The 24308-nt window shown below is 56.2% G+C and overlaps 1 protein-coding gene across 2 annotated transcripts; it reads left to right on the top strand.

Moving 5' to 3' along the window:
* The first annotated feature begins 227 nt into the window (after positions 1-227).
* Positions 228-21606, top strand: WNT11 (Wnt family member 11). 2 transcript variants are annotated; one of them, XM_070803926.1, is made up of 6 exons: positions 228-492; positions 4265-4447; positions 11821-12056; positions 13619-13896; positions 16731-17023; positions 20901-21606. In XM_070803926.1, exons 2-6 carry the CDS (start codon positions 4365-4367, stop codon positions 21073-21075), a joined length of 1065 nt encoding a protein of 354 aa, XP_070660027.1. In that variant the 5' UTR covers positions 228-492; positions 4265-4364; the 3' UTR covers positions 21076-21606. The 2 variants fall into 2 exon arrangements, with proteins under 2 accessions (XP_070660027.1, XP_070660028.1); XM_070803927.1 differs by lacking the exon at positions 228-492 and adding an exon at positions 1051-2341.
* Positions 21607-24308: the final 2702 nt, after the last annotated feature.

Here is a 24308-nt window from a genome sequence, read left to right as displayed (position 1 = left end):
AAGCGCCCTGGGCACGCAGTAGGCTCACAGCCCGCACGCTCAGTACACACCAGCTAGAGTTATAATTAGTAAGTCTCTTCTTTGTAGCTCAACAGGGTGAGACGTCCTCTCGTGCCACTGGCGCCGCGGGTCCGTGGCATCCGCGGGGACCCCGCCCCCGTCCCCCGCGCGCGCGGCCCGAGCCACCCGGTGGGGTTTCTGCGCGCTGACGTGGGCGGATCAAAGCAGCTGCCGGCTCCTTATAAAGCAGTTCGGGCTGCCCGCCCCGGAGACCGTGCCGGGTGAGGAGCAGAACTCGGGCGAGTCAGCGAGCGCCCTCCAGTCCCCGAGGGACCCCAGCCGGCCGCGGCTTGCCAGGATCCCGGGCGTCCTTTCCAGGCAGCTCGCGAAGAGGACGCCCTCGCCGCCTGCCCAGCCCGGAGAGCGCTCGGGTCCTCCAGGGGCCGCGCTCGCCGTTCCCCGGCCCGCCCGGCCAGGCGAGCGCCCCAGGAGGTGAGCCGTGGCCGCGGGCAGAGGGCGGGCTCTCAGCCGGGACCTGCCAGAGCGGGGAGCGGGGGTGGGGGACCCCATTGGGCACCCGCTCCCGGGCAAGCAAAGCCAGTCCTCCTCCGTAACTCTGTTCCTTGGCTCTCCCAAGCAGTCCCTTCGCTGAGAGCAACCGCTGGGGCCTCGGGGCGCGGGCTCTAAGCGGATGAGAGGTAGAGATGGGCTGTACAGACTTCGCGGCCCGCCTCGAGCCTTCCAGTCCCGGTTCCTCCCCCCATTCGACCCTCTCCCTCCGAGTCAGCCCACGGATGAGGTCATGCCCGAGCCATCCCGGGGGTGGGGGACTTGGATCCAGCGGCAGAGGGTGTGTGTGGTGGGACGGGAGAGGGTGGCAAAAGGCGGAGAACGACTGCAGCTCCTACTAAATTGGGGGGCGGGGGCGGACGCCTTTCTTTGAGACCTGCTTCCAGAAGCGGCAGGGTGGGGGTGGGGGGAGGGGGGAGAATCGAGGGTTTGTTTACAGACCTGAGCTCCAGGCTGGGGGAAGTAGGGAGGAAGAAAGTCCTGTCCGGGCCCCGAGGCACCTCTGGAACAGCCGCGAACATCTGGCTGAGCTCGCGCACGGGCCCCACACCTCCCACCTCCCAGAGCTTAGGTACCTCCAAGACCCTCACGGTCCTTAGGCGCTCGAGGTCTGGCTTAGAGGGGGTAGTGGGAGGAACCCCGAGTTCCCCCACCCCACCCTTCCCAATTCCAAACTAACCCGTTTCGCGGGTCACCCGGCGCATCGTCCGCAGCCCAGCAGACACATCTAGGAAGACTCGTGGCCAGAGTCAAAGCCGTGTTGAGGGCCTCGCCTCGCTCGGCTCTGCAGGTAACCTTGAAGCAGTCGCTCGGCGTCACCGGTTCTCTGGGTCGGCTCTGTAAGCTGCGCACCTCCTGGCTTCGGGCCGGGCCCGAGGCGACCTTCTGCGCGGCGTGGACACAGCGCGAGCCCCGGGTGCGGGTTCCCGGCCTGGCCAGCGCTCACGCGGGAAGGGGGTGTTTGGTGTGCGCCCGTCGACTCTGGCTCAGAGGGGCAGCCTCGCAGGCAGCGGGGTTTCCAGGGCCTTCCAGAGCCCAAGCCTTATAACCACCTGTTGGAGCGGGCCTGCGGCTACGCTTGCGGTGCCCACGGTGTGCACAGCCGGGGAGGTTTCAGCTCTTGCCCGCTGCAAGCCGGGAAGCTTGAGCCTTCTCCCCAGCGGGAGGAGGAAGGGACCGCTTGTTTCTCCAGAGACACTATGCTTTGATGCGGGTCCACTACACGCCTGATCCCAAGGGAGGTTCCGAGCCGGGCCTGAAGCAAGAGGTCGGGCAGTCCGGGGCGGACCGCAGCAAGTGGAGAGTCTTATAGAACGACCAGATCAGAGAGGGCACTTAGTTTCCTCTTCACCCCATGCCCGGAGCGGGATACCGGGGCCCAGGAAGAGAAGGGGACTTGCCCAAGGTCCCAGGGCACGGGAGGCTGCTGCCTAGCCCACCTCGAACCCGGGTTTAGCGCCCCCTGGCGGGCCGGGGGCTCCGGGAGGAGCGTGCTCCCTGACCCTCCAGGCGCAGGCTGAGGGTGACCCAGCGGCCCTCGCGGCTGTCCTAGACACTCTGACAGTGGACAGGAATAATCAGCCAGCACCCAGAGGCCCAGACCGGGAGCCGCCTCCCCCAGCGACGTGCCAGGGAAGCGAAGGGAGAAGCCCAGGACCACCGGGGCTGCTCCGAAACAGCCAGGGATAGCTTGGAGGCCTGAGTCCCGGTGCGCACTCGCGCGGCCCCCTTCTCTCTCTGCGCGCTTTGGGCTGGACACGGATCCCCTGCGGTGAGTCCGCGCTCTTCTCTCTCCGCGTGCAGCCCTTCCTTCTTCCCACCCTAGAATGCTGGGCGCCTTAGGGGGCAGCCCACACTTTGGAAGGGGGGTGGGGGCGAGGAGGGACAGTGACCAGAGTTTTCGATCTCTTCCCCGCCGCCCCCTCCCGGCATATCCAGCCGATATTTTTCTCGTTCTCAGGAGCGTGTGAGAAGGGGGGGCTCAGTTAGACTTAAGACCCCAGCTGAAACACCACTCCTGCTTCCCCGCCCCGAGTGCCTTAGAGCTAGCACCACTAGCTTGGGAGAACTCTGCGGAGGAGAAAGAAAATGTAATTCAGAGGTTTCTCCCTGCCTTGCTCTGGGTCATGCAGCAAGGTCCCAGAAAACAGTGGGATTTAAAATATGTGTCTGTGCGTGTGTGTGCTCTTAAGGCGCACACGTACATGCACACACTACACAGGTAGGTGTAATACTGGGAACTTAGGGAGAGGGGGCTCAAAATACCTGCAGACTACTGGAGACTGGAAAGACCTCAGGAGATGGGTGAAGTCCAGGCCCTTGTTTTTATAGACTGGGAAGCTGAGGCTGGGGTGGTGGAAGGTCCAAGGTCAGACAGTCAGATGAGAACACCTCTTTTTGAGTCAAGCGCCCCTAACTAAGGCGCCTCCTTTTTCCAACTCCCCAAAACCTTTAGGAAGAAATCCCTTTGTCTGCTCCTCCCCAGGGAGGAGGGCCTGGGACTGTGTTTGTCTCCGGACTAACGCCAGGTGTTGGTAAATTTGGGAGAAGCTGGGAAGGGAGTTAATGAGGTGAGAATGAAGAAGGGGGGCGGGGGAAGAAGAAATAGAGAAAAGGCGGAGAAAGCGACTCTGCGGCCTGCGGGCGGGGTAAGGGTACTCCGCGGCCCAGGACGCCGCCTGGCGGCCAGAGGCGGCATCCCGCCGGCCCCGTGAGCTTCCCGGCTTAGCCAAGGCTAGGCCGCCCCGCCTCTGATCCGGCCTGGGCACCATCCGACCCTCCAAGAGGGCACCGCTGGAGGAACTAGGAATCTCAGGACCCTGAGTAGCCCTCACTGCACAAAGACTTTTGCCATCCCCTTTTCATCCTACCCGTCACAGCCCGAGAAACTGATGCCCCAGAGCAAGCCCCCGTTTTCCTTGTCTTCTCACGGTCCATGATCTCACCCGACACTGGGTAGACGTGAGCGTAGAAGACTGCCGCTCGTTGGCTGAACAATCCCATTTCACATCTCCAGGCCTCAGTTGCTCATCTGTGAGATAGGGGCAGTGATAGTACCATCTCCCAGGGTTGCTGGGAGGAAAAAAAAATCGTTCGCGTTAGTGATGTTCTTTTTAAAAGGTGAATTGTGTCATAATCACAGTTTGAATAACAACTGTGGTCCCAGTTTACAGAGGGGGTATAAACCGAGCCCCAGCGGGGAAGGAGAATGCCCAAGCCGGCAATAACTAACAGTATTGCGGCGATGAGAAACCAGATCCTGGGTGCGGAATCTGCTCTTCCCATTGCCCGCCTTCAGCTTCTGCCCTCGACACCTTCCGTCGCTCTCTAGGGCGGTGTGCCTGTCCCTCTGCTCAGCTTCTCTCAGCTTCGCTCTCTGAGGTTCTCTCTCCCTTTCGCTTTCTCTCCGCCTGGTCTCTCCTGAGTCTTTGATCCTGTCGCCCCTTTCTCTTCTCGCCGCGGGCGGCTCTAGGTGGACACGCCCTCGGCCGCGCTCCCGCGGCACCTAATTTGAGCCAGACGCCGGCAGCGTCCGGGACTATGTTGGGCTGGAGGCGACGCCCGCCGCGCGCCCGGCCTCCCGGGGCCCCAACCCCTCCTTTGTAATTTGAATAAAACGCCCCCACCCCCCACGCCCGTGGCCCCCGCCCCACGCGCCGCCTTAACCCGCAGCCTCCGCTCTCCCCGACTGCAGGCGGCCTGCGCGCAGGACGAGCGACGGCGGCCGGCAGCGCGGCTGGACTTCGGCGCGGCTTCCCCAGGGTGAGACCCCCCTGCGCGCCCGCCGCGCGAGGATGAGGGCGCGGCCGCAGGTCTGCCAGGCGCTGCTCTTCGCCCTGGCGCTCCAGACCGGCGTGTGCTATGGCATCAAGTGGCTGTAAGTAGGGGATCCGCGTCTACGCAGATGGGCCCCCGAGGGCGGGGGAGGCGGAGAGCGTTAAGGGGCCCCCTGGATCGGGCCAGCGTACCTAAGACCGGGGAGCAGAAGTAGCCCAGGGGCTGTGGGCGAGTCACCCTTCTCAAGCCTCCTTTTCTTTCTCTGTAAAATATTGTCCTTACCTGCGGGAGGAGCGAGACAGGGCGTGGAAGACGACGGAATTGTTCTGTCCTGTGCAGCTGAGAGTTACGCAAGACCTCCACCAGGACAGATGGAAAGAGCGTGGTCGAGGGGCTCAGTCGTAAGGGTCTGTGCCCTGCACACAAGGCCTGCTGAATATTACGTTCCTTGTCAGTTTCCTGACCCTAGCTGGAGGTCCTCAAACAGTTTAGACTGCCCCACCTGCGTGACCTTGGGGAAGTGTCTCTCAGCTTCTGGGAGTCTCAGAGTGCTCCTTTGTCAAAAGAGGGAAAGAGCCTCGGTCTCACTCAGGTCAGATGAGAAGGGGCTCATGAAAGAACCTCCTTAACTGTCAGATGCTCTGCACATGTGAAAGTCCTTTAGACAGAAATTATTAATGGAAGGGTAGGTGGGAGAGAAACTCTCTTCCAGCAGAAGGGAGTGCCTGCTCTGTGCAGGAGGGAGCAGTGAGGGAAGGCAGAGGAGTAAAACCCAGCCGCTTCCTGGAGAAGCTGCCCTCTGGTCTGGAAGAGATAAGCCCAGGCTGTAAATAACTTCCAAGTGCTCCAGAAGAGACCAGGGCAGTGTTGTGGGACTGAGAGGAGAGGAGCCTACCTGGTAGGGGCACTTATTGGGAAGCCAGGTAGATTTTTCCCGGGTAGTGCTCCTAGGAGGGACCTGAGGAATCCCTGGAAGTTTGGCGGGTCGGGGCAGTGAGAGAAGGGCCCTTTTGGGTGGAGGAACTCCCAGGGTGGTTGAAAAGTTCAGGACAGGACACACTGTATAGAGTTCCAGGTCGGGGGCAGGGAGCCATGCAGATAAGACAGGCAGGGGACAGATTATGGAAGTTGGGGAGGGACTGTGAGGAAGGTTCGTGGATTAGCTGGAAGACAGGGCGATAGTGGCTGGGCCACCAGCAAACAGTCTTGAGGTCACCAGCCCTGCCTCTTCTGGGGCTGAGTTATCGATTAATTTTCCTCTGGAGAGGGGAACGCCATCTTTTTGCATTTCTTGTTTGCAAGGAGAAGCCTGGGCTCAGCGGCTTCCCAGCCTAGGGTGGGGTGCGTGTGTGTGTTGGGGTGGGGGGGTGGGAAACCAGCTTTTCTCAGCTGCTCCTGATTAGTTTTATGAGAAATCAGCCACTTTCCTCCTTCTGCTGGTACCTGGCTCTGCCCCAGTTGGTGAGAACCTCTGATCAGAGAGCCCAAGCCCTTCTCGTCCACCACTAACATTGTATAGATAAGGAAACTGAGGTCCAGAGAAGGAAAGCCATTGTTAAAGGGCAGAAGGAGCATCAGAGGCCAAGAACTGGGCTTGCCACTAACATGTTGTGGGGTACATTGCTATCATTCCCTCCGAGAAATGTGTGACTTGCACGGGCCTCCAAGCTGGCATGTGGCTTGGTAGGGTCTGCAGTAGATGGCTAGTTAAGCCCAACATCCATGCTATCCCCACTGCATAGCCTAGGCTGCCACAAAAAAATGAGTATACCTCAGTGTCTGCCTTAAAAGTACTTCCAGCCTCTTGAGGGAAACAGACATATAACGATACAAAGTGGACTTTGGGCTGTGTCCTAGAAGAGGGAGCATGGGAGCCCAGAGGAAGAGTGGTTAGTCCCACGTAAGGGAGGTGACTTTGAGCCAGGCTTCAAAGGATAGATAGGATTTCAATGGCCATGGATGGAATGCAGAGCAGGCATCCTAGACAGAAGGAACCGCAGGGACAGAACTGTGCATGTGGGGAAACAGAGAAGCCAGAAATTACAGGAGCTTACCAGTAAATCCCCAGAGCTTTAGACATTTAACTTTGATAAAACTCTTGTGAAGTAGGTGACATTCTTATCGCTACCATTTTACAAACGAGGAAACTAAGGTACAGAGAGGTTAAGGAACTGGCCTAAGGTCACACAGCTAGTTAATTAATGGTGGATGTGGGATCAGAAGCCAGGCAGACAGGCTCCATGAAGCCAAACCTCTTTGATAGCGGTTAAATTGCTGGAGCTGAAGATACAGGAGGAAGCAGGACAAAGAGTGGAGTTTAAGAATAACAATATGTGTGTATCTGTGTGTGTATATATATGGCCTTGCAGACCATATGGCAAGGTCATATATATATATATATGGCCTTGGAATATGCCAGGCACTGTTCTACGTTCTTGATGTATGTTGTTTCATCTGTCTCCCAACCACCATGTGAAGTGGGTTCGGCCATCTCCCTCATTAAACAGAAGAGGAAGTAGAGGCTCAGCGGGTCTTTAATGAACAGGGTGTCACAGCTAGTAGGCAGCAGGGGCAGAATTTGGACTTAAGCTGCCTGGCTCTATTTCCTCTTGGTCTCGGAACCACAGGAAAGTTAAGAGAAGTGTACAGTGGGGATGAAAAGCTGGGGGTCCTGAGGATGTGGCTTTGGAAAGTAAGCTGAAGAGGAGAGGGGAATTTGACATGGGAACTGAAAGCAGACGTGGCTGAATGACCCAGAATGCCTACTGATGGGGACCCAGGACTCAGCCTGAACTTCCTGTGGAGTAGGGGTAAGGGAGAGGGGGTGGAAACGCCTGGGGGGTCCCTCCCCTACCTCCCCTCCCACCCAAGCCAAATGGTGGGAGACTCAGACCAGAGAGTGTGGGGAGAACCTTCTCTGGCTGTCGTGGGGGCAGAGAGGATGGTTCCAGCCTTCTCTGAGCCTCTGGAGGCAGCCCCAGGGTGGGTGGAGTGGCCCCAGTAAGTCTGCTGCTCATTCTGGGTCAGGCCTCTCGAGGAAGAGTCCGAAGAGACTCAGAAGGACACAGCTGCCGCAGAGAGGCTGGGAGAAGCACTGGACCCGAGTTAGGAGACCTGAGTCCCAGCCTGAACTCTGACAGTTCACTAGCTGTGAGCTGGACCTCAGGCAAATCAATCACTTGAGCCTTTCTGAGCCTCAGTTTCCTCATCTCTACAGTGGAGTGAAAGAGCCCTAGCCTGTGATCTAGGAGTTCTAGCCTGGCTCTGCTTCTGATTCTCTGATTGGCTGCTTGTGTACAGGTCTGGGCAAGCCCTACCCTTCTCTGGGCCTCATTGTTCCCACTTGCTCAATGGAAGGGGGACACTGAGGCTCGGAGAGGGACGGTGACTTGCCCAAAGTTGAACGTTAGATGAGCAGCTGAGCTGGAGCTGAAACCCAGGTCTCTGCGCCCCTCACCACCACCCCACCATTCCCAGGAGAGCCCCAACTCCTGAATGAGGAGACCTCAGCCATCCCACGGCCCCCTTGGCATAGGCCTCGCCTGTGAACTCTCTGTCCCCTCCTGTCCTCTCTTCCACCTTCTCCCCCATGCACCCGCCCCCAGATAAACCAAAATGTTTTCAATTAGGGGTCTGCTACAGTGAGGCAAGCCGGACGAGATGTCCAGACGGGTAACTCCCCCACCTCCCACCCTAATCCTTGATTACCTCCCCAAGGGGGCCTTAGTTAGAAACGGTCATTACCACTAATTACCAGATGACCGCATCGCCCTCCTCTGGAGTGGAATCCGCTGCCTCCTGCCTCCTGATCTCCCGGTCTGCACGCTCCTGTGAGCCGGCCTCTCCCAGCATGCTGCAGCTGGCCGCTCTGTCCCGACTGCGCTCTCTGCAGCCCCGTGCCCACCCAGCACCTCCAAGATGGTTCCCATTTGTCCTCCGCCCTCCTGGGAAGGCTGAGACTCATTGTCCACACTGGATTCCCCTCATGGAACCTCCCTCACCACCAGCTGGGGAGGTGGATGCTTGATGACTTCGGAGATGGATAGACTGACCCAGAGTAGCTGATCCAGACCCCAGGAGTCCAGAGAACCCCTCCCGGGAGCCGCAGTGCCCGGTGCTCAGGAGTTACCTGAACTGAGCTCCCCAGGAAAAGTCTGAGCTTACGTTGTACACTTTCTGAGCAGGAGCCCAGGGAAAGGACCTGGAAGACAGCCACCCTGCATTGTGCCTGCTGTATGCCCAGTACCGTGCTGGGTGTTTCTCATATACCTCCTGTAATCGTTCCTGTTGTGAAATAGAAAACTGGCTCACAGGGGAAGGATGGAAGCTGGGCAAGGGTGATGGGCAGAGTGGGCTCAGGGCAGGCTGAGTGTGGATGGACCCCAGCCCAGTAGAGAGGGAACCCAGGAAGGTGGCATCCGGAGGAGGCCAAGCACCCAGGCATCGGACCGCCTCAGTGTCCTCCTCTGATTAAAGTGGGTAATATTCTCCCAGGCCCCCCGAGACATTGTGACAATGGGATGAAACTGGGGACTGCTGTGTCCATCTGGGGCAGTGGGCCCATGTGCATGGACAGTGTTTGCCAGGTGGAGGCAGAGACATTTTAACAACCAAGAAACAGGCTGGGGCGGGGGGTTATACTGCCCCTGTGTGGTCCCCCCTCACCCATTACGGGCTGCAGGAATTCAGGCAGCAGGTTCCCCAGGTATCCCGGCATTGGTAGGATCAAGCCATCAGGCCTGAGGTCTGTACCAGCTACACCAGCTTTCTTGGCTCACGCCTTGGGGAGGGGTGGGCCAGGGATGGCAGTGAGGGAGAAGCCCAAGTCACCCACAGTCAATCTCAGACAGCCTGAGTTGTGCCACCGCAGTGTGGCCCCCAGGCTGTGCTCACTTGCCCTGGCTCTGCTTCCCAGGCCTCTGGGAAGACTTCTATATTTTGGAGTTGTAGGGGCATGGCAGAGAGAGGCAGGAGGAAGCCAACTAACCTATTAGTACCTATAAGCACATATCATTTCACTTGGCCCCTGCAAGGCCTCCAGGAATCCCCATTATGTGGTTGATGCTCAGACAGTGGCAGCAGTTTACCCAAGATTGCACAGCACGTTGAGGCCAGAGCTTGAGTCCCAACCCGGGTCTCCTGACTCCCTCTGGTCCAAGATTTAAGTGGCAACAAGTGAGGAATTCCATATATGAATACTCCAAATGCTTTCCAGCCATTATCACATTTAAATCTTAACCATAATCCTTGGAAGTAGAATTTATCATTTTCTTATAACAAATGAAGACCATGAGGCCCAGAGAGGTTAAGTAACTTACCCAGGTCATACAGCTGTCACCCAAAGCCTGAGCTCTCGCCTGGGCCAGTCTATGAGCTGAAACATCTAGGTTGCTTTATAACTGGTGATAGGTCTGTGCAGCTGTCTGTTGAGGGGCTCCTTGAGGAAAGGATCTATATCCTTCATTACCAAATGAGTCTGGGAAGAGTTGGTGCTTAGTAAATATTTCTCCCACAAACAGATCAAGTTCATTTTTTCATTTAGGTACAGGAACAGGGGAAGGGCATTCCTGGCACCAGCAAAAGTCTGGGCACAGGCATGGTGTCAGGGTAGTCCTGGCAGAGAAGCTAGGAGTCTGGTATAGTGGGTATTTCAATTTGTGGGGGAAAAGGACAAGAGGCTGGAGAGCACTGGGGTGGTGGCAGGCTTGCCACCTGAGGGGCTGTGAAGTCAGAGGGGAGCCCTTGACCTTGACTAAGTGAGTGCAAGAGGCTGAGGTAGGAAGAGGCCACCAATGCAGTAATGTGGTAGATTTCATCACAGGGCACTGACCATGGTGTGTCAGCCCTGGACAGAGCATGTGACACTCATGGAGTTAATCCCCCAGACAGTACTGGGAGGGGAGAGGTTACTTGCCTTGCTCAAGGTCACAGGGGAGTGCGGGTGACGGAGGCGGGGATGACAGGGCCAAAAGTCTGCCTAGGCCTGTGCTGTTCTTTGGCACTGGGCTGCCTCCCTTGGGATCTCAGGCCAGGGGCTCAGGAGTCCAGGCCTTGCCAGGTCTCAGCCCTGACCCTGGATGAGGTCTGCCATGGTCCCAGCAAGTAGGACACACAGCAGGCAGGCCTGAAGGCTGGCCCCTGCTTTCCCCTTGTCCTTCCAAGGTCTCTGCTGGATTTCTAGACCCTGGCCCTAGGGTAGGGACCAGGTCTATGTGGAACTCTTTAAGACTGTGGGGTCCCTCTAGCCTCCACTTAGAGGAGGTGCAGCCTGATGCAATCTGCTCCTGAGAGAAGGCCTGGGAAGAAGGCGAATCTAGGATGGTCCCCTGGGCCTAAAGTCTTAGAATTTCAGTGCCCAGAGCCGGAATCTGGGAGGCTCAGAGGTCCTATAGCATCATCAGGGTTCATAGAGAACCTCCTAGGCCAGCATTCCCAAAGCATGGATGAGGTTAGGACTCCTCAAATAAAGGGTTTTGTGCTCAGTGTCTTGGAAGTTACAAACCAGGCCTGTTGCTTTGCTGCAGGACTTCTCAAGGCCTTTAAAATGAAAATATGCATAGTTATTCTTCAAGAGGGGATATAGTATACCACATCCCTAAAATGTGCTTGACCGTGGATCCGCTTTTTCAGAGTGTCTCACTGGAGCCTGCTCTGGGGAATACAGTTTACAGGTACAGACACTGAGACCCAGAGAGGACAGTGATTTATCTAAAGTCACACAGCAAGTTAATGGCTGTGTGCTTAGTCACTCAGTCGTGTCCAACTCTTTGCGACCCCATGGACTGTAGCCTGCCAGGGGATTCTGGCAGGGGGAGTCTGTCCATGGGGATTCTACAGACAAGAATACTGGAGTGGGTTGCCATGCCCTTCTCCAGGGGATCTTTCCAACCTAGGGATTGAACCCAGGTCTCCTGCATTGCAGGTGGATTCTTTACTATCTGAGCCACCAGATAGTAATTGAGCACCAGTAAGTGCTCAATTAATAATGTATATTATACTGATGACTATAGTCTAGCACCTAGCATAGTGTCTGGCTCAGTATTGAGTGAATGTTGCATAAAAAATAATAATCCACAGCTGTGTGAGGACTAAATAAGGCAATGGATGTGAATGCTTTGTGAACTAGAAAACTGTTAGTCTAATTATAATAAAACTTAGGTAGGGTTGGGGGGTGGTCACAATCCTATGTTATGAATGAGGGCCTCCAGCCCAGAAAAGGACAGGGATGTGCCCAGGGTCACACAAGGGTGGGAGGGAGAGCCATTCCCCTACTGGGGACAGCAGTGCTTGGCCTCCTGCTTTCCCAGCTGCTTCCAGTAAAGGCTCCGGAGCCACTGAGAGAGGCTGGGGCCATGCAGTGGGTGGAGGCAGCAGGGTCCCTCTTGGGCCTGACTTTCTTTTCACTGGCTGCTTTCTGGCCTTGTGCTCCAGACCTGACTTCCTTTTCACTGGCTGCTTTCTGGCCACGTGCAGGGCCCTGTCCAAGACCCCGGCGGCCCTGGCGCTGAACCAGACGCAGCACTGCAAGCAGCTGGAGGGCCTGGTGTCAGCGCAGGTACAGCTGTGCCGCAGCAACCTGGAGCTCATGCACACCATCGTGCACGCCGCCCGCGAGGTCATGAAGGCCTGCCGCCGGGCCTTCGCCGACATGCGCTGGAACTGCTCCTCCATCGAGCTCGCCCCCAACTATCTGCTCGACCTGGAGAGAGGTAGGGGGCCGGCAGGGCCTGCTAGGGCCTGCGGAATGCGTGCGGGGAGAGGTGGATGAATTCAGGCATAAATATATGTGTGTTTAGATAGGTGGCTGTGTTCATGGATGGATGGATGGAAGCGTGATGGTGGATGAGTGAATAACTGGATGATGGATGGATCCACGGATGGGTGGGTGGATGAATTAATCATGGACATGGGTGTTTGGGCGTGAATTGATGAATGGATGAACATACGGGGAGTGCAGGGGAGCCTGGATGACAGTACAAATGCATGCATTCCCCTCAGAGCTGGACAAAGGAATGAATGATGCAGGGAGGCTGGTGGGCGGGGTGGGAGTCTATAACGAGAGTGCGACTGAGCCCACCCTTAGGGCAGACAGGTGTGCCACACGGTAATTCTAGCACTCAAAGTGCTGTGAGAGGCCCAGAGTGATACAGAGATTAAGGAGCATCTGTGGAGAAGACTTTCTGGAGGAGAGGGCATTTGGGATGGATTGGGGTGGGGGTTCCTGTGTATCATAAGGAGGCTTTTGAAAGGCAGGAGATCAGTTCTGTCCCTTACACAGTGACAGGCCATGTGTGTGCAGCACTTTACAAAGAAAGCCCCCCTTCTTCCTGAATTATCTCAACTCTCCAGAGCAGGCCTGTGAGGTAGGTATATCATTCCCACTCTACAGTTAAGGACACCAAGGCTTGAGAAGGGCAGTAACTTGCTTGGACCTGAAGCCAGGACCCCACAGCCAAGGCACGTTGGCTCCATCTTAGTTGCTAAGGCTGCTGTAACAAAGCCCCACGTTCTGGGGGCTTCTCACAAGGGGAGAATCATCTGCATCTGGAGGCTGGAAGTCCAAAGTCAGAGTCAGGATGTCCGCAGGGTTTCCTCTGAAGGCACGAGGGGGAAGACTCATCCCTGCCTCGCCTTCGCTTCTGGGGACTGCCACAGTCTGTGTGTTCCTTGGCTTGTAGCTGCATCTCTTCCGTCTCTGTCTCAGTCACGTGGCCTCTGCCCTATATGTCTCTGTGTCCAAGATTCCCTCTTCCTCCAAGGACCCCCGTTGTTGTATCCGGGCCCACTCTGATCTGTCTAATGACCTCAGCTCAGTTACACTTGCAAAGACCCCATTTCTGAATAAGGTCACGTTCACAGGTACCAGGGGTCAGGACTTGACTGTATCTTTTTGGGGTATACCTTTCATCCCGCAGCAGGCTGTTTGCTCGCCTGTCTTTGAGGAGCTCAGGGACAGGGCCCTCAGTCCCTGAAAGCAGTCCCTGATGTGGGGGTGGGGCGTGCAGGGTGCAAGTGCAGTGTGCTGAGTGTGTGAGGGTGTGCCTGTGGGGTTGCTGGCTTTTCGGGCTTCAGAGTGAGTGTGCCCGTCAGCTAGTCCATTTGGGGGAGGGTTGGGGGGGACAGTCGAATGGCCCTCGTGCCACCCTCCACCTGCTCCATCCACTCGCCACCCCTGGCCCCATCTGGCCCCAGAGGCAGGTGGGGACCTCAGCCCTGGGCACGGTCCGATGCTTGGGTCGCCCGCCCTGGTTGATCCCGCTCCTTCCCACAGGGACCCGGGAGTCAGCCTTCGTGTATGCGCTGTCGGCGGCCGCCATCAGCCACGCCATCGCCCGGGCCTGCACCTCCGGCGACCTGCCCGGCTGCTCCTGCGGCCCCGTCCCAGGTGAGCCACCCGGGCCCGGGAACCGCTGGGGAGGATGTGCGGACAACCTCAGCTACGGGCTCCTCATGGGGGCCAAGTTTTCCGATGCTCCTATGAAGGTGAAAAAAACAGGATCCCAAGCCAATAAACTGATGCGTCTACACAACAGTGAAGTGGGGAGACAGGTAACCACCCCCCCGCCCACCCCCCAGATGGTTGTGCCTGTGCCAGTTGGCCTGGAAAGGGCTACCCGGTGTGCCCCAGTGGAGGGGGTTGGGGGGGACGGGCCCTGATATGCCCACACTGATTTGTTCCTGGCCTCCCCTGACTCTTCCCTCTCCAGCTGCTTGGGGCTTGCCTGGCTTCTTCTCCTCCAGGGGGTCCACCGGGGTTTGGGTTGGAGAATGTTGGTGGAGCAGAAGGAGCGCTAAGCTGGGAGTCAGGAGCTCTAAATCCATTGTGTGACACTGGGCAAGTCACTTCCTCTCTGCCCTCAGTTGTTCCCATCTATAAAATGGGACGGGTGGGTGCTCTCTAGTCCTCATTGTCACATTTTCCTCAGACTCCTCCTCTGGGGCTCTGGGCCAAGGCTGGGCATGAGAGGAAGCATGGAGTGGGCCGTGGGCCGTGGAGAGCTAAGGGTCATCTCCTTGACTCTAATGGGAACTCTCTCCCAGATCAAAACCCCACCCTAGTCTCCAAAACATGATTTCCCCTCCATGTATGTCATTATCAGTGTTGCTTTAACTCCTCACCTCATTGTGCAGAAGGTTGGAATGAGTGCATAAGTGAATGAACGACCTTTTTAGCAAACCTGATCCTCATCTGTGTGCCAGACACTGTGGTGGGTGCTTGCTTAGCTTTCTCTTCCGTGGTCCATGAAACCACACTGTGAAGGGGCGCTGTTACTCTCCTTACAGATGGGGAGCTGACCCCGGAGGGTGGGGTGTCAGCTGGGGATGACCCTCATGACCTCCGCCCTGCAGACCCCCTGGGCCCCTTGTGCAGAGGCCCCAAGTGAGGCAGAAGGACGTAGGTGGCTTGGCCAAGGACACACAGTGCGATGGAGCCCAGGTCTGTGGGATTCCAAGTCCAAGGTTTCCACGTCCTCACCTTCCTCTCTCTCTCATCTCCCTTGTGTAAGGATTCTAGGATGTCCAGGCCGTCTTTGGACAGTTGGGGAAACAGGTCAAGTCACCCTGTGGTCTGTAGCAGAGTCTGGCTAGGGACCAAGAACTTCTGCCTCCGAACCCTGCGGGCCTGCTCCCCACAACCCTTGGAAACCCACTGGGAGCCCTTCACCATCCTCCTGCCCAAGAACCCAGCCCCACTCCTGCCCACGGCCAGGCCCCAGCCTCATGGTGCCATATGCAGGCTACACTGGCAGCCATCCCATCCCGTGGTGCAGTCCACTCAGGGTCCTCAGCTTTGGGGGCATCTCACGTTTGTCCCATTGGAGAAGGAAATGGCAACCCACTCCAGTGTTCTTGCCTGAAGAATCCCAGGGACGGGGGAGCCTGGTGGGCTGCCGTCTATGGGGTCACACAGTCGGACACGACTGAAGCGACTTAGCAGCAGCAGCAGCAGCATGCCTGTCCCTGGGCCCTGATGCCTCAGAGCTGGCCTCTCTGGGGCCATTCACAGGGGCCCTGGAGGGTCAGTGACAGCATGCCTTGCCCTGGCACCGAGGCCTTGGGAAGCCTGGCCCTTCCTGCCCTCTGAGCTGAGTTGCTGAGTGTGGTTTACTTTCCTGGATGACTTAGAAGGACCTCCTGCCCTTGGGAAGCCCCACGTGCCCTGCGGGCAGGTTCACTTCATTGTGTGCTCTCCACAGGCTTTGCTGAGACAGTTCCAGCCTCTAGACCCAAGTGGACTCCCTCACTCCCCACTTACCGGCACTGTGAGGGGTAGGGAACCCTGGGACCTTGACCAGCTTCCTCACTAACTCCCCATGGGATTGCAGCAAGGCTCCCTCTGTGTGCCTCAGTTTCCCCGTACTTTTGATGCACAGACAGGCCCGGGAGACCCCTGACCCTTGTAGTGGAGCCCACAGGGCAGGCGGGAGGGCAGAGGGATCCCAGTCCTGTGTGCAAGGGGGCGGGGCTTAGACTGCAGAACTGGATGACCTGCAGAAGGCGTCTCACTCACCCCTCAGGTTCGCAGGGAGAAACTGAGGCCTGCGGAAGTCAGTCGCAGAGTCATTTCCAAAGCCACGGCTAGAGTCTCCCCAGGCCCTGAGCCCAACCCTGCCCACCATAATTCTTACTTAGACAGATTTTTCAAAACCAAATATTGATTTAACTTTAGTAGTTCACAAGACGCTTTCATATATTTGTCATCTTGTTGAATCCTTTCAACGACTCTATAAGGTAGCGATTACACACCTGCTCAGCGCACATGAAGACAGGTGCTGAGTGATGATGCGGCAACAGGCAGCCGCGGGGAAGGCCAGCCCCTAGCACCCACCTCTTGCTGCTGCTGCTTCTCCTCTCCCTCCCTTCCTTTTCTTCTCCCACTCCCTTTTTTTCAGCAAGCATTTTGTGAGAGAGGAAAAGCAGAGAATGTGAAAAGCCATGGCTTTCGGAATTGCCCTCGGAACTGGGTTCAAATCCCAGCCCCAGATCTCCTAACTGTGTAGCCTTGGGCGGGAGACTCAGCCTCTCTGAGCCTTCATTTTCTCTTTTTCAAATGGGGAAATTAATGGTATTGCCCATGAACGATTTCTGTGCTGACGAAACCATTTGAAGTGGACTAGGTACAGTAGATGTGTGAATGGCACCGTTACCCCTGCGAAAGCCACTCTCTTCCTGCCCCTCCCAGCTACCCCCCAGGGTTGGAGAAGGAGCTAAGGATCTACCCTGCAGCTTTAGAGCAAAATGCCCTGTCCCTTGTCCCTTGTCGCCCGGGGCAGGCGGTGACTCCCTGAGAACACTGGCAGGCGGAGGGGTGGGGCCAGGGCCCAGGGCAGGCAAGGGAAGGAGCCCCACCACCCAGCCCAACGCCCTCCCCCTGTCCGCAGGCTCTGCGCGCCTCTCTGGAAATGAAGTGTAAGTGCCATGGGGTATCTGGCTCCTGCTCCATCCGCACCTGCTGGAAGGGGCTGCAGGAGCTTCGGGATGTGGCCGCCGACCTCAAGACCCGCTACCTGTCGGCCACCAAGGTGGTGCACCGACCCATGGGTACCCGCAAGCACTTAGTGCCCAAGGACCTGGACATCCGACCTGTGAAGGACTCAGAGCTCATCTATCTGCAGAGCTCCCCTGATTTCTGCATGAAGAATGAGAAGGTGGGCTCACACGGGACGCAGGACAGGTAAGGGCCTGCTGCCTCCCTGGCAGGAAAGGTCAGTCATGTGGGGCATGCCCCTTCCCAGCTCAGGCCCGGGCACACACGGTCGGTCGGGCTTCAGTTGGCATTTGGGGAATGGAGTCTCTGCCTGGTCGAATGCTGAGTGGAGGTGTGGGGTCCCAGCGGCCCTGAGGAGAGCTCCTGGGAGAGGCTGTTGTGCACCTCACCCACGCAGGGGCTCCTTGGGAGTGGAGGCTCGTGAGAGGTCCCTACCTCACCTGCCCCCTAGTGACAGAGACAGATGGGAAGAAATAATGACTATGTGGGAGACAAGGGCTAGGAAAGAGGCTGCCTGACATAAAGTAGGTCCTCAGTAGATGTCTGTCAAATGAATACATGAAGGATCACGTCAGACAACCTGCTGGTTGGACAAATGAGCTGAGCCATGGGGCGGGGGAGGCAGCAGGCAGCCCCGTGGCCACACCCGAAGTCTGCACAGCGTGGAGGCGGTTCCAGGGCAGGCACGCTCCAAAGGGGCAGCAGGAGAGTAAGGCCAGCCTGCATTTTGTGGAGAGAGGGTGCTCCCACGTCCCCACCTACATCCACCCCTCCCAGACCCTAGCTCTCTCTCCTAGCCTCTCCCCCGCCTCCCCCTACCCTCATTTCAGAGCCAGGGCTGGGATCCCTATAGCAAGGCCTATCGTAGAGGCTGAAGCTGATCCAGGACTGGAGAGAGGGAGGGAGCCAGTGGGGACAGCAGACCTCCTGGGTGCCAGGAGGGGCTGATGATTCAGAGGGGCAGCTCTTTCCTGAGATGGTTCAGGAGGAATCCAAGCCTGAAATGCTATAAAGAAATAGTTGTGCAATCAAATACACTGGGAAATTCTCTTTGCAAGGCACGAGAACATATTAAGGGCTCTGAGGAATCCCGCAGTAAAGGATCTGTCTAAGCCTCTGTTTCCCAGAGGTGTTTGGCTGTGGAACTCTTTTATTAAGGAGCCCCTAATAGCATTCCACAAGACGAGTGTTCTTTGGGGTTAAAAGAATATTGAACCAGAGTGAGGGTGTCTGAGAACGTGTCTGGCACATAGTTGGTGCCTGGCCAGCTTTTGCTTCCTCCTCAGCCCACGTTCCTGTCTCTAGGAGAGGGGGGCTTCTTTGGGGGACTTCCTCCTCACGGGCCGGGGCAGCAGGCTGTAAGAGGAGGCCCAGGCGCCCATCTGGAGGCCAGATTGAGGAGGTCAGGCAGAGTGAAGATGAAACCAGGTCAGGCCAGAGAGACAGGAAGGAGCGGGAGTCTAGGCTGAGGACCCGGGGTGGGTGTGATGAGGATGGGGTAGGGGTAGGATTCTAGAACCCACAGGACCTGGGGGAAGCCCACTGAGGACCCCAGAGCAACGAGGGGTTCTCCCTGGAGCCCTGGGCCGGCTGTGCCTGTGTGTGTCTCAGGAAGGACAGCTCCCATCCTGACACCACAGCTTTCTAGCAGGGGGACCTGAAGCTCAAGGTTGTCTTCTGTGCCTTGGGGACAATGCCACACACCTGGAGGGTTGGTGTGATTCAAATCACACAGCCCCTCCATGCTGGGTGTGATCAGTGCCCTGGGAAGGGTTTGTGAATGACTGGCTCCCCGGAACCCTTCCCTGAGGCTGCCAGGCCTCTTCCTTCCCAGCTGTTGTGACTCTGCCCCAAGGACTTGTCCCCAGACTGTTGATGAGGAGGCCCCCTCCCACAGCAGCAGCAGCCACCTTTGCTTTCTCAGAATGCTATCCCCCCCACCCCTCTGGTTTCCTGCCATGCTCAGCCCTCAGCCATTCCTCTGAGGATGGGCCTTGGCAGACAGCTCTATGGGTCCGCTTTTTCTGTAGTAACACCACCCCGGTGGCTTACAACCACAGACACTTTTTACATCCATTATATGAGGCTCTGGCTGGCTGTGGAGGGACATCAAGTGCTTGGATTGTGACAGAGTGAAAACGGGGAGCCCAGAGGGGCCCTGACTCAGCCTGGACAACAAGGAAGGCTTCCTCGAGGAGGGGAAACATGAACTTTACTAGGTTGGGGATTTAGGGGTACAGGGGGTTGGATGGAAATGAGCTTTGTTAACTCTAAAAGGCAGGTGCATAGGTGGTACACATAGCTGGGCCCCCTAGCCAGACAAGATGCCCTCCTCAAATCCAGCCTGGTGAACTGAGGCCCCTCAGCAGTCCCTATTCCAGACTCTGAAACCTGCTCTATCCCCAGGCCCCAGCCTCCCCAGCTCCCCATCACAGGCACCATCATAGGTCTGAAGCTGGAGGCCAGATTTCAAAAATTGCATGTCAGGGACCCAGAAATAAAATGAAACCCTTTCCACCACCCTTTCTTGGTCTAGAGACCTTCAGAATAAGACTGAGAGGGACTAATGGTGTTGAATGACTACAAAAAAGCCCAGAAAGGTTAAGTGACTTGCCTGAAGTCACACAGCCAGTGAGCAGCAGAGCTGGGGTTTGAACCCAGATCTGCTGGCTCTGGGGCATATGTTGTTCTGCTGTTGCTTCCTGTCTCCTCCCTCCTGCCTGGAACTGCATGCAGCCCCCACATGCAAGTCACCTTTTCCTCCTGACTCCCCCTCCAGGAGATCTCTCCTTTCCTCTCCATGGCTCCTTTCTGGCTCAGGCCTGGCTTCTTTTACTCAGCTGCTGACCAGTCTCCTCCCTGGCCTCCCTGCCTCCAGTCTTGCTGCTTCATCCATCTGTCACCCCTACCTTACATTAGGTCAGGTGTTTGTTCTCCTTGCCCTCACCACCCTGTGCCCTCCCTTCTATCTGAGATTTCTACTCATCTTTCATGCAATGGCCTGGATGACCCCTCCCCCTCCAGGAAGCCTTCCTGAACTCTCACAGACCCGGTGCTCACCCTCTGTGATGCTGGGCAAGTCCTCTGCCCATTCTGTGTCTCAGTTTCCCCATCATGAAATATGGGGTTGGATTTGGTCATCTCTAGGGCTTACTCACCTAGGACACTCTGGGATTCCTTGGTCCACGTGGCTGTGGGCATGCTTCCCATGACAGCACCTTCCCATGACAGCACCCCAGCGAAGCCTTAGCCCAGCTAGATGAAAATGCTGACCTGCACAGACATTTCCTCACTAGACAGAAGAACTGATGGCAAGGATATTTGGGGTTTATAGTGACCTTCAGTGTCTTCTTTGCCCACACGAGTGATTCATTTCTTCCTGAATCACTTCCAGCCCATGGATTCTCTGCCCCTTAGGGTGGGGAGAATGAATAAGCACTGGACTTGGTTTCAAAGGACCCCTCAGCTTGAGCCCTGCTTATCCGCAAACCCTTGTGGGACCTTGAGCAGGCCTCTGCCCTTTGCTGAGCCTGTTTCCACCTGTAAAGTGGGCATAGCAATTCCACTGACCCAAAGACCCTCCCTGCCTCCAATAAGATAAAATTCTGGAGGGAAGCACCTGATTCAAAGGGGGCAAATCATCGTCAGACCCTCTGTCTCCAAGAAGAGAGTGCCAGGTGCTCCCTGTGCCTCACGTCTGATGCCATTTGTTTCCGAATTTATCCTAAGATTCTAAAAGTAAAAACGATCTTTGCATTTGTTAGAATATAAATAAGGATTAAATATGAAGATAGGATTATTAATCGTTTGAGACATTTTCAAGTATTTAGAAGTAGAAGGTATAGGAAAAGAGACAAAGGAAACAAAACACCCCCCACTTTAATAAACACGTGTTAGAAATACAGGGAAAAATGAGAAAGACCCCTGGGAAAAAGAACTTATTTTAAATTCCCCAAAGACTGAGGCAGCAGCCATGGTCGGAGGAGACTGGGGCTGCCTGGCTGGGAGTGGGGGTGACTGGTGAGTGACAGGGGTGCTCACTGACCTCCCCATCCCCCTCCAGGCAGTGCAACAAGACATCGCATGGCAGCGACAGCTGTGACCTCATGTGCTGTGGACGCGGCTACAACCCTTACACAGACCGCGTGGTCGAGCGTTGCCACTGCAAGTACCACTGGTGCTGCTACGTCACCTGCCGCAGGTGCGAGCGCACCGTGGAGCGCTACGTCTGCAAGTGAGGCCACACGGTCCTCGGGGACCCCCGAGCCCAGCCGGGGGGCCGGAGACACCCCGTGGATTTTGGCTTCTGAATTCCAGATGCCGAGCGTGGACGGAGGCTTGTGCTTTGCCTCCACTTGGAAGCCGCCAGGAACAGAAGGCTGGGCCATCAGGGAAGGAAAGCCAGGACATCAAAGGAGACCGACAAGATTAAAAATAACCTGGCAGCCCGAGGCCCCGGAGTGCCCACTTGCTGCCTTCCAGGCGGGTCTAAGGAGCCAGGGGCGTGGGTTTGGCAAGACTGGTACAGACTCGATCTTTCGTAGCCAGAGACACCAGCTTCCTGGGAAGTGGGAGGTCAGTCTGTCCTCAACGGAATGTTCTGTAGGCGAAGCCCTCGAGACCCCCGGCCCACCCCAGGGTCTGAGCCTACTGGGCCCACCACATGGAACCACTAGCTTGGGTTGTAAATGTTTTGTTTTGTTTTGTTTTTCTTCCTCTGGGATGTGGGAGCTACAGAAATATTTATAAAACATAGCTTTTTCTTTGGGGTGGCTGGCTTCAATTCCTCTTTATATATTTTATATATATAAATATATATATATATGATGATCTATATTTTAAACAAGCTCTTTAAACAGCTGTTTGAAATAAATGCTGAGAAGCCCAGCCCTCCCCTGCAGTTTCTGGCCTCCTCAAGTGAACTCAGAGGATTCCGGGGCTTGTGGCGCGAACTCTCCGGTTTCTAGGCAAGGTGGCGTCTTATTGATGTTTCCCCCCACCAAAAGCCCCCCCATCCGGTTCTGGCCCCAATCTCCTTTTAGGATCTCCAGGTCAAGGGCAACGACAGACGTCTTGAAACCCAAACCCAGCTGGCAGACTCTTTGCTCCTCAAGGACACACATGTGTGCTCCACACACCCACACATGTGGGTGCACATAGCCTGGCAGTGGCATCAGACCTGCTAAGTGGCTTCAAAAGAAACCCTATCCAGGCGCTGGGAACACAGACCTCAGGGAGGTGGTGGCAGACCCAGGCTCCGGCTAGCCCTGGCAGAGTTTCTGTGTGACCACGGGGAAGGCTTTTCCCTCCCTAGCCTCAGTTTTCCCATCTGTAAAGCTGGTGGTAGAGATCAAGGCGGTGGTTGGGAAAGGCCCCCAGCTTCATGCCTGGACCAGTGGGCATGGCTGCAGTGGCCGTGGTTGGAGTCTTTTCCTGGTTTGAAGGCGGAGCCATCAAGATTTGTCCTTTTCATGGTTGTGGGGCATGAGGGTGAGGAGGATGGAGAAGGACTACAAGTGTTTTGGCCGAGTGCTTGGAAGCATGTTGGGATGGGATGGAGAGAGGACTAGGGTTCAGACTTGGTGGACTGTGATGTTGGTTGGGTCCAGGTGGAAATACTGAGTAGATGAGCAGATAATCGAGCCTGGGGTTCCAAGGAGAGCCCAGGGGTGAGATGGCCATTTGGTCACTGTCACTAAAAGGCAGCATAGAAAAGCAAAGTGAATCAAGGCTTGGGCCTGGGACACTTGTGCTCTGGAGGTCAGGGAGATGAAGAGAAAAGAGGCAAAGAGAGCAAGAGGTAACAGCCAGGGAGATGGAGAATCCCGGGGATCTTAGCTGTTGTCAAGTGAAGATGGGGGCTTGGAGGGGTGAGGGTCTCAGGGCCCTCAGCACTATTGTGCTCTGAGCTTCAGCCTCACTTCCTGGGATGTGGGCAGCACTGATGAGCGAGTACAGAGTATCCGGGGGTCACAGTCATTCCCCCCGAAGGAAGTAATTATTAATAACCTATATCTGCTGTGGCTGTGGGTGAGTGCACCAGACGAAGAATGTAAAAGAACATTATAAACTGAATTTTGGTGCACATGGAAGAGATGCAAACACTGAGGGGAAAGCTCTCCACTCCCCAGACCCTGCAGAGACACAGGGTGGGAAGAGGGAAGGCTGTGTGGCCAGAGTCCTGGAGTCAGAGTCTGGAGGGAACCTGGAGATTAGTCTTCTGGGCTCTCAATCTGTTTTGCAGATGAGGAAATTCCAAGATGGGAAGGACCTTTCCTGTGGTCACAGAGCTGATACGGGGCCGAGGGCCGTTGGTGGGGCATCCTAGCGTGGGCCTCCCACCAGCGTCTGTGCAGAAAACTCAGCCTCTGTTGAACAAGCGCCTGGAGTGTGTGCTCTCCCATGTCCAGGGCTGTGCCTGCTCCACACTGGCTCCCGTGGCCCACAGAACCAATTCCCTGGCCTGGCATACAAGGCCCCCTCCCCAGGGTCCAAGAGACTCTTCCAGCCACATTTCCTACAACTCCTCAGGCATCTCTCTGTCCAGCCTCCCTCTGGGCATCTGCCGCTCTTTCACAGAAGGCCTGGAATGTCACTTCCCTGAGCCTTTGGAGCCATCTCTATAAAGCCTTCCCTAATGCCCTCAAGCTCCATACAACCCTTTGAATCTTTTTTTTTTTTTTAAGATTTTTTTAATATGGACTAGTCTTCATTGAATCTGTTATAATATGGCTTCTGTTTTTATTTTTAACGTTTTGGTACTTGGGCCATGAGACAAGTGGGATCTTACATGACAAGGGATCAAACCCACGTCACCTGCATTGGAAGGTGAAGTCTTTATCACTGGACCACCAGGGAAGTCCCTATACAACCCTTTGGATCCTTAAAGCAGCCATCACACTCATGTTCACAGTGGTCAGCCCACTTTTCCTCCAAGGCCCATGTAAATGGGCTCTCCTCCAGGAAGTCTTCCCTGACCACCCTCAGCCTGGGTCAGTGGCCTCCTCTGGGTTCCCACAGCGTCTGTGTTCTCCCACTTTGCACTGAGCCGTGGTGTTGTAAAGAGGTCTGTGCGGCGTCTGTGCCTGCCTCCTCCTCCCATCTAGGGCCTCCACATGGGCTGGGACTAGCCCAGTGCACTGTGGGGGCCCCAGGCTTCAGCAAAGGCACCCCAGAGGCTGAGTACATGCCTTGGAAATGTTGGATTTTGGGGTGTCCTTTGGACCTTAACCAGGACAAGCAGATGGAGAAACCAGACCAAGGACCCACAATAACTCAGAAAGGGCAGTCGTAGTAATGCAAATACTGCCTGTTATTGTGCACCTGATGTGTCTTATTACACATGTGTTGTCCAGAGCCACCTTCACAACAGGTCTCTCCCTCTGACAGGTGAGAAAAGTGAGGATCTGAGAGGGGAGGCCACGTGGCCCAGATCACACAGTAAGTTCATAGCAGTGCAGGGAGCCCAGGT

Source organism: Bos indicus, chromosome 15 (genome assembly GCF_029378745.1).
Source record: "Bos indicus isolate NIAB-ARS_2022 breed Sahiwal x Tharparkar chromosome 15, NIAB-ARS_B.indTharparkar_mat_pri_1.0, whole genome shotgun sequence".
Taxonomy (NCBI): Eukaryota; Metazoa; Chordata; class Mammalia; order Artiodactyla; family Bovidae; genus Bos; species Bos indicus.
This window is presented reverse-complemented; position numbering and strand designations above follow the sequence as displayed.

Coding starts and splice junctions, on each gene's coding strand:
- WNT11 (XM_070803926.1), top strand. CDS start 4,365: ATGAGGGCGCGGCCGCAGGTCTGCCAGGCGCTGCTCTTCGCCCTGGCG. Junction 4,448..11,820: donor TGCTATGGCATCAAGTGGCT/GTAAGTAGGGGA, acceptor GGCCACGTGCAG/GGCCCTGTCCAAGACCCCGG. Junction 13,897..16,730: donor ACAGTGAAGTGGGGAGACAG/GTAACCACCCCC, acceptor CCCTGTCCGCAG/GCTCTGCGCGCCTCTCTGGA.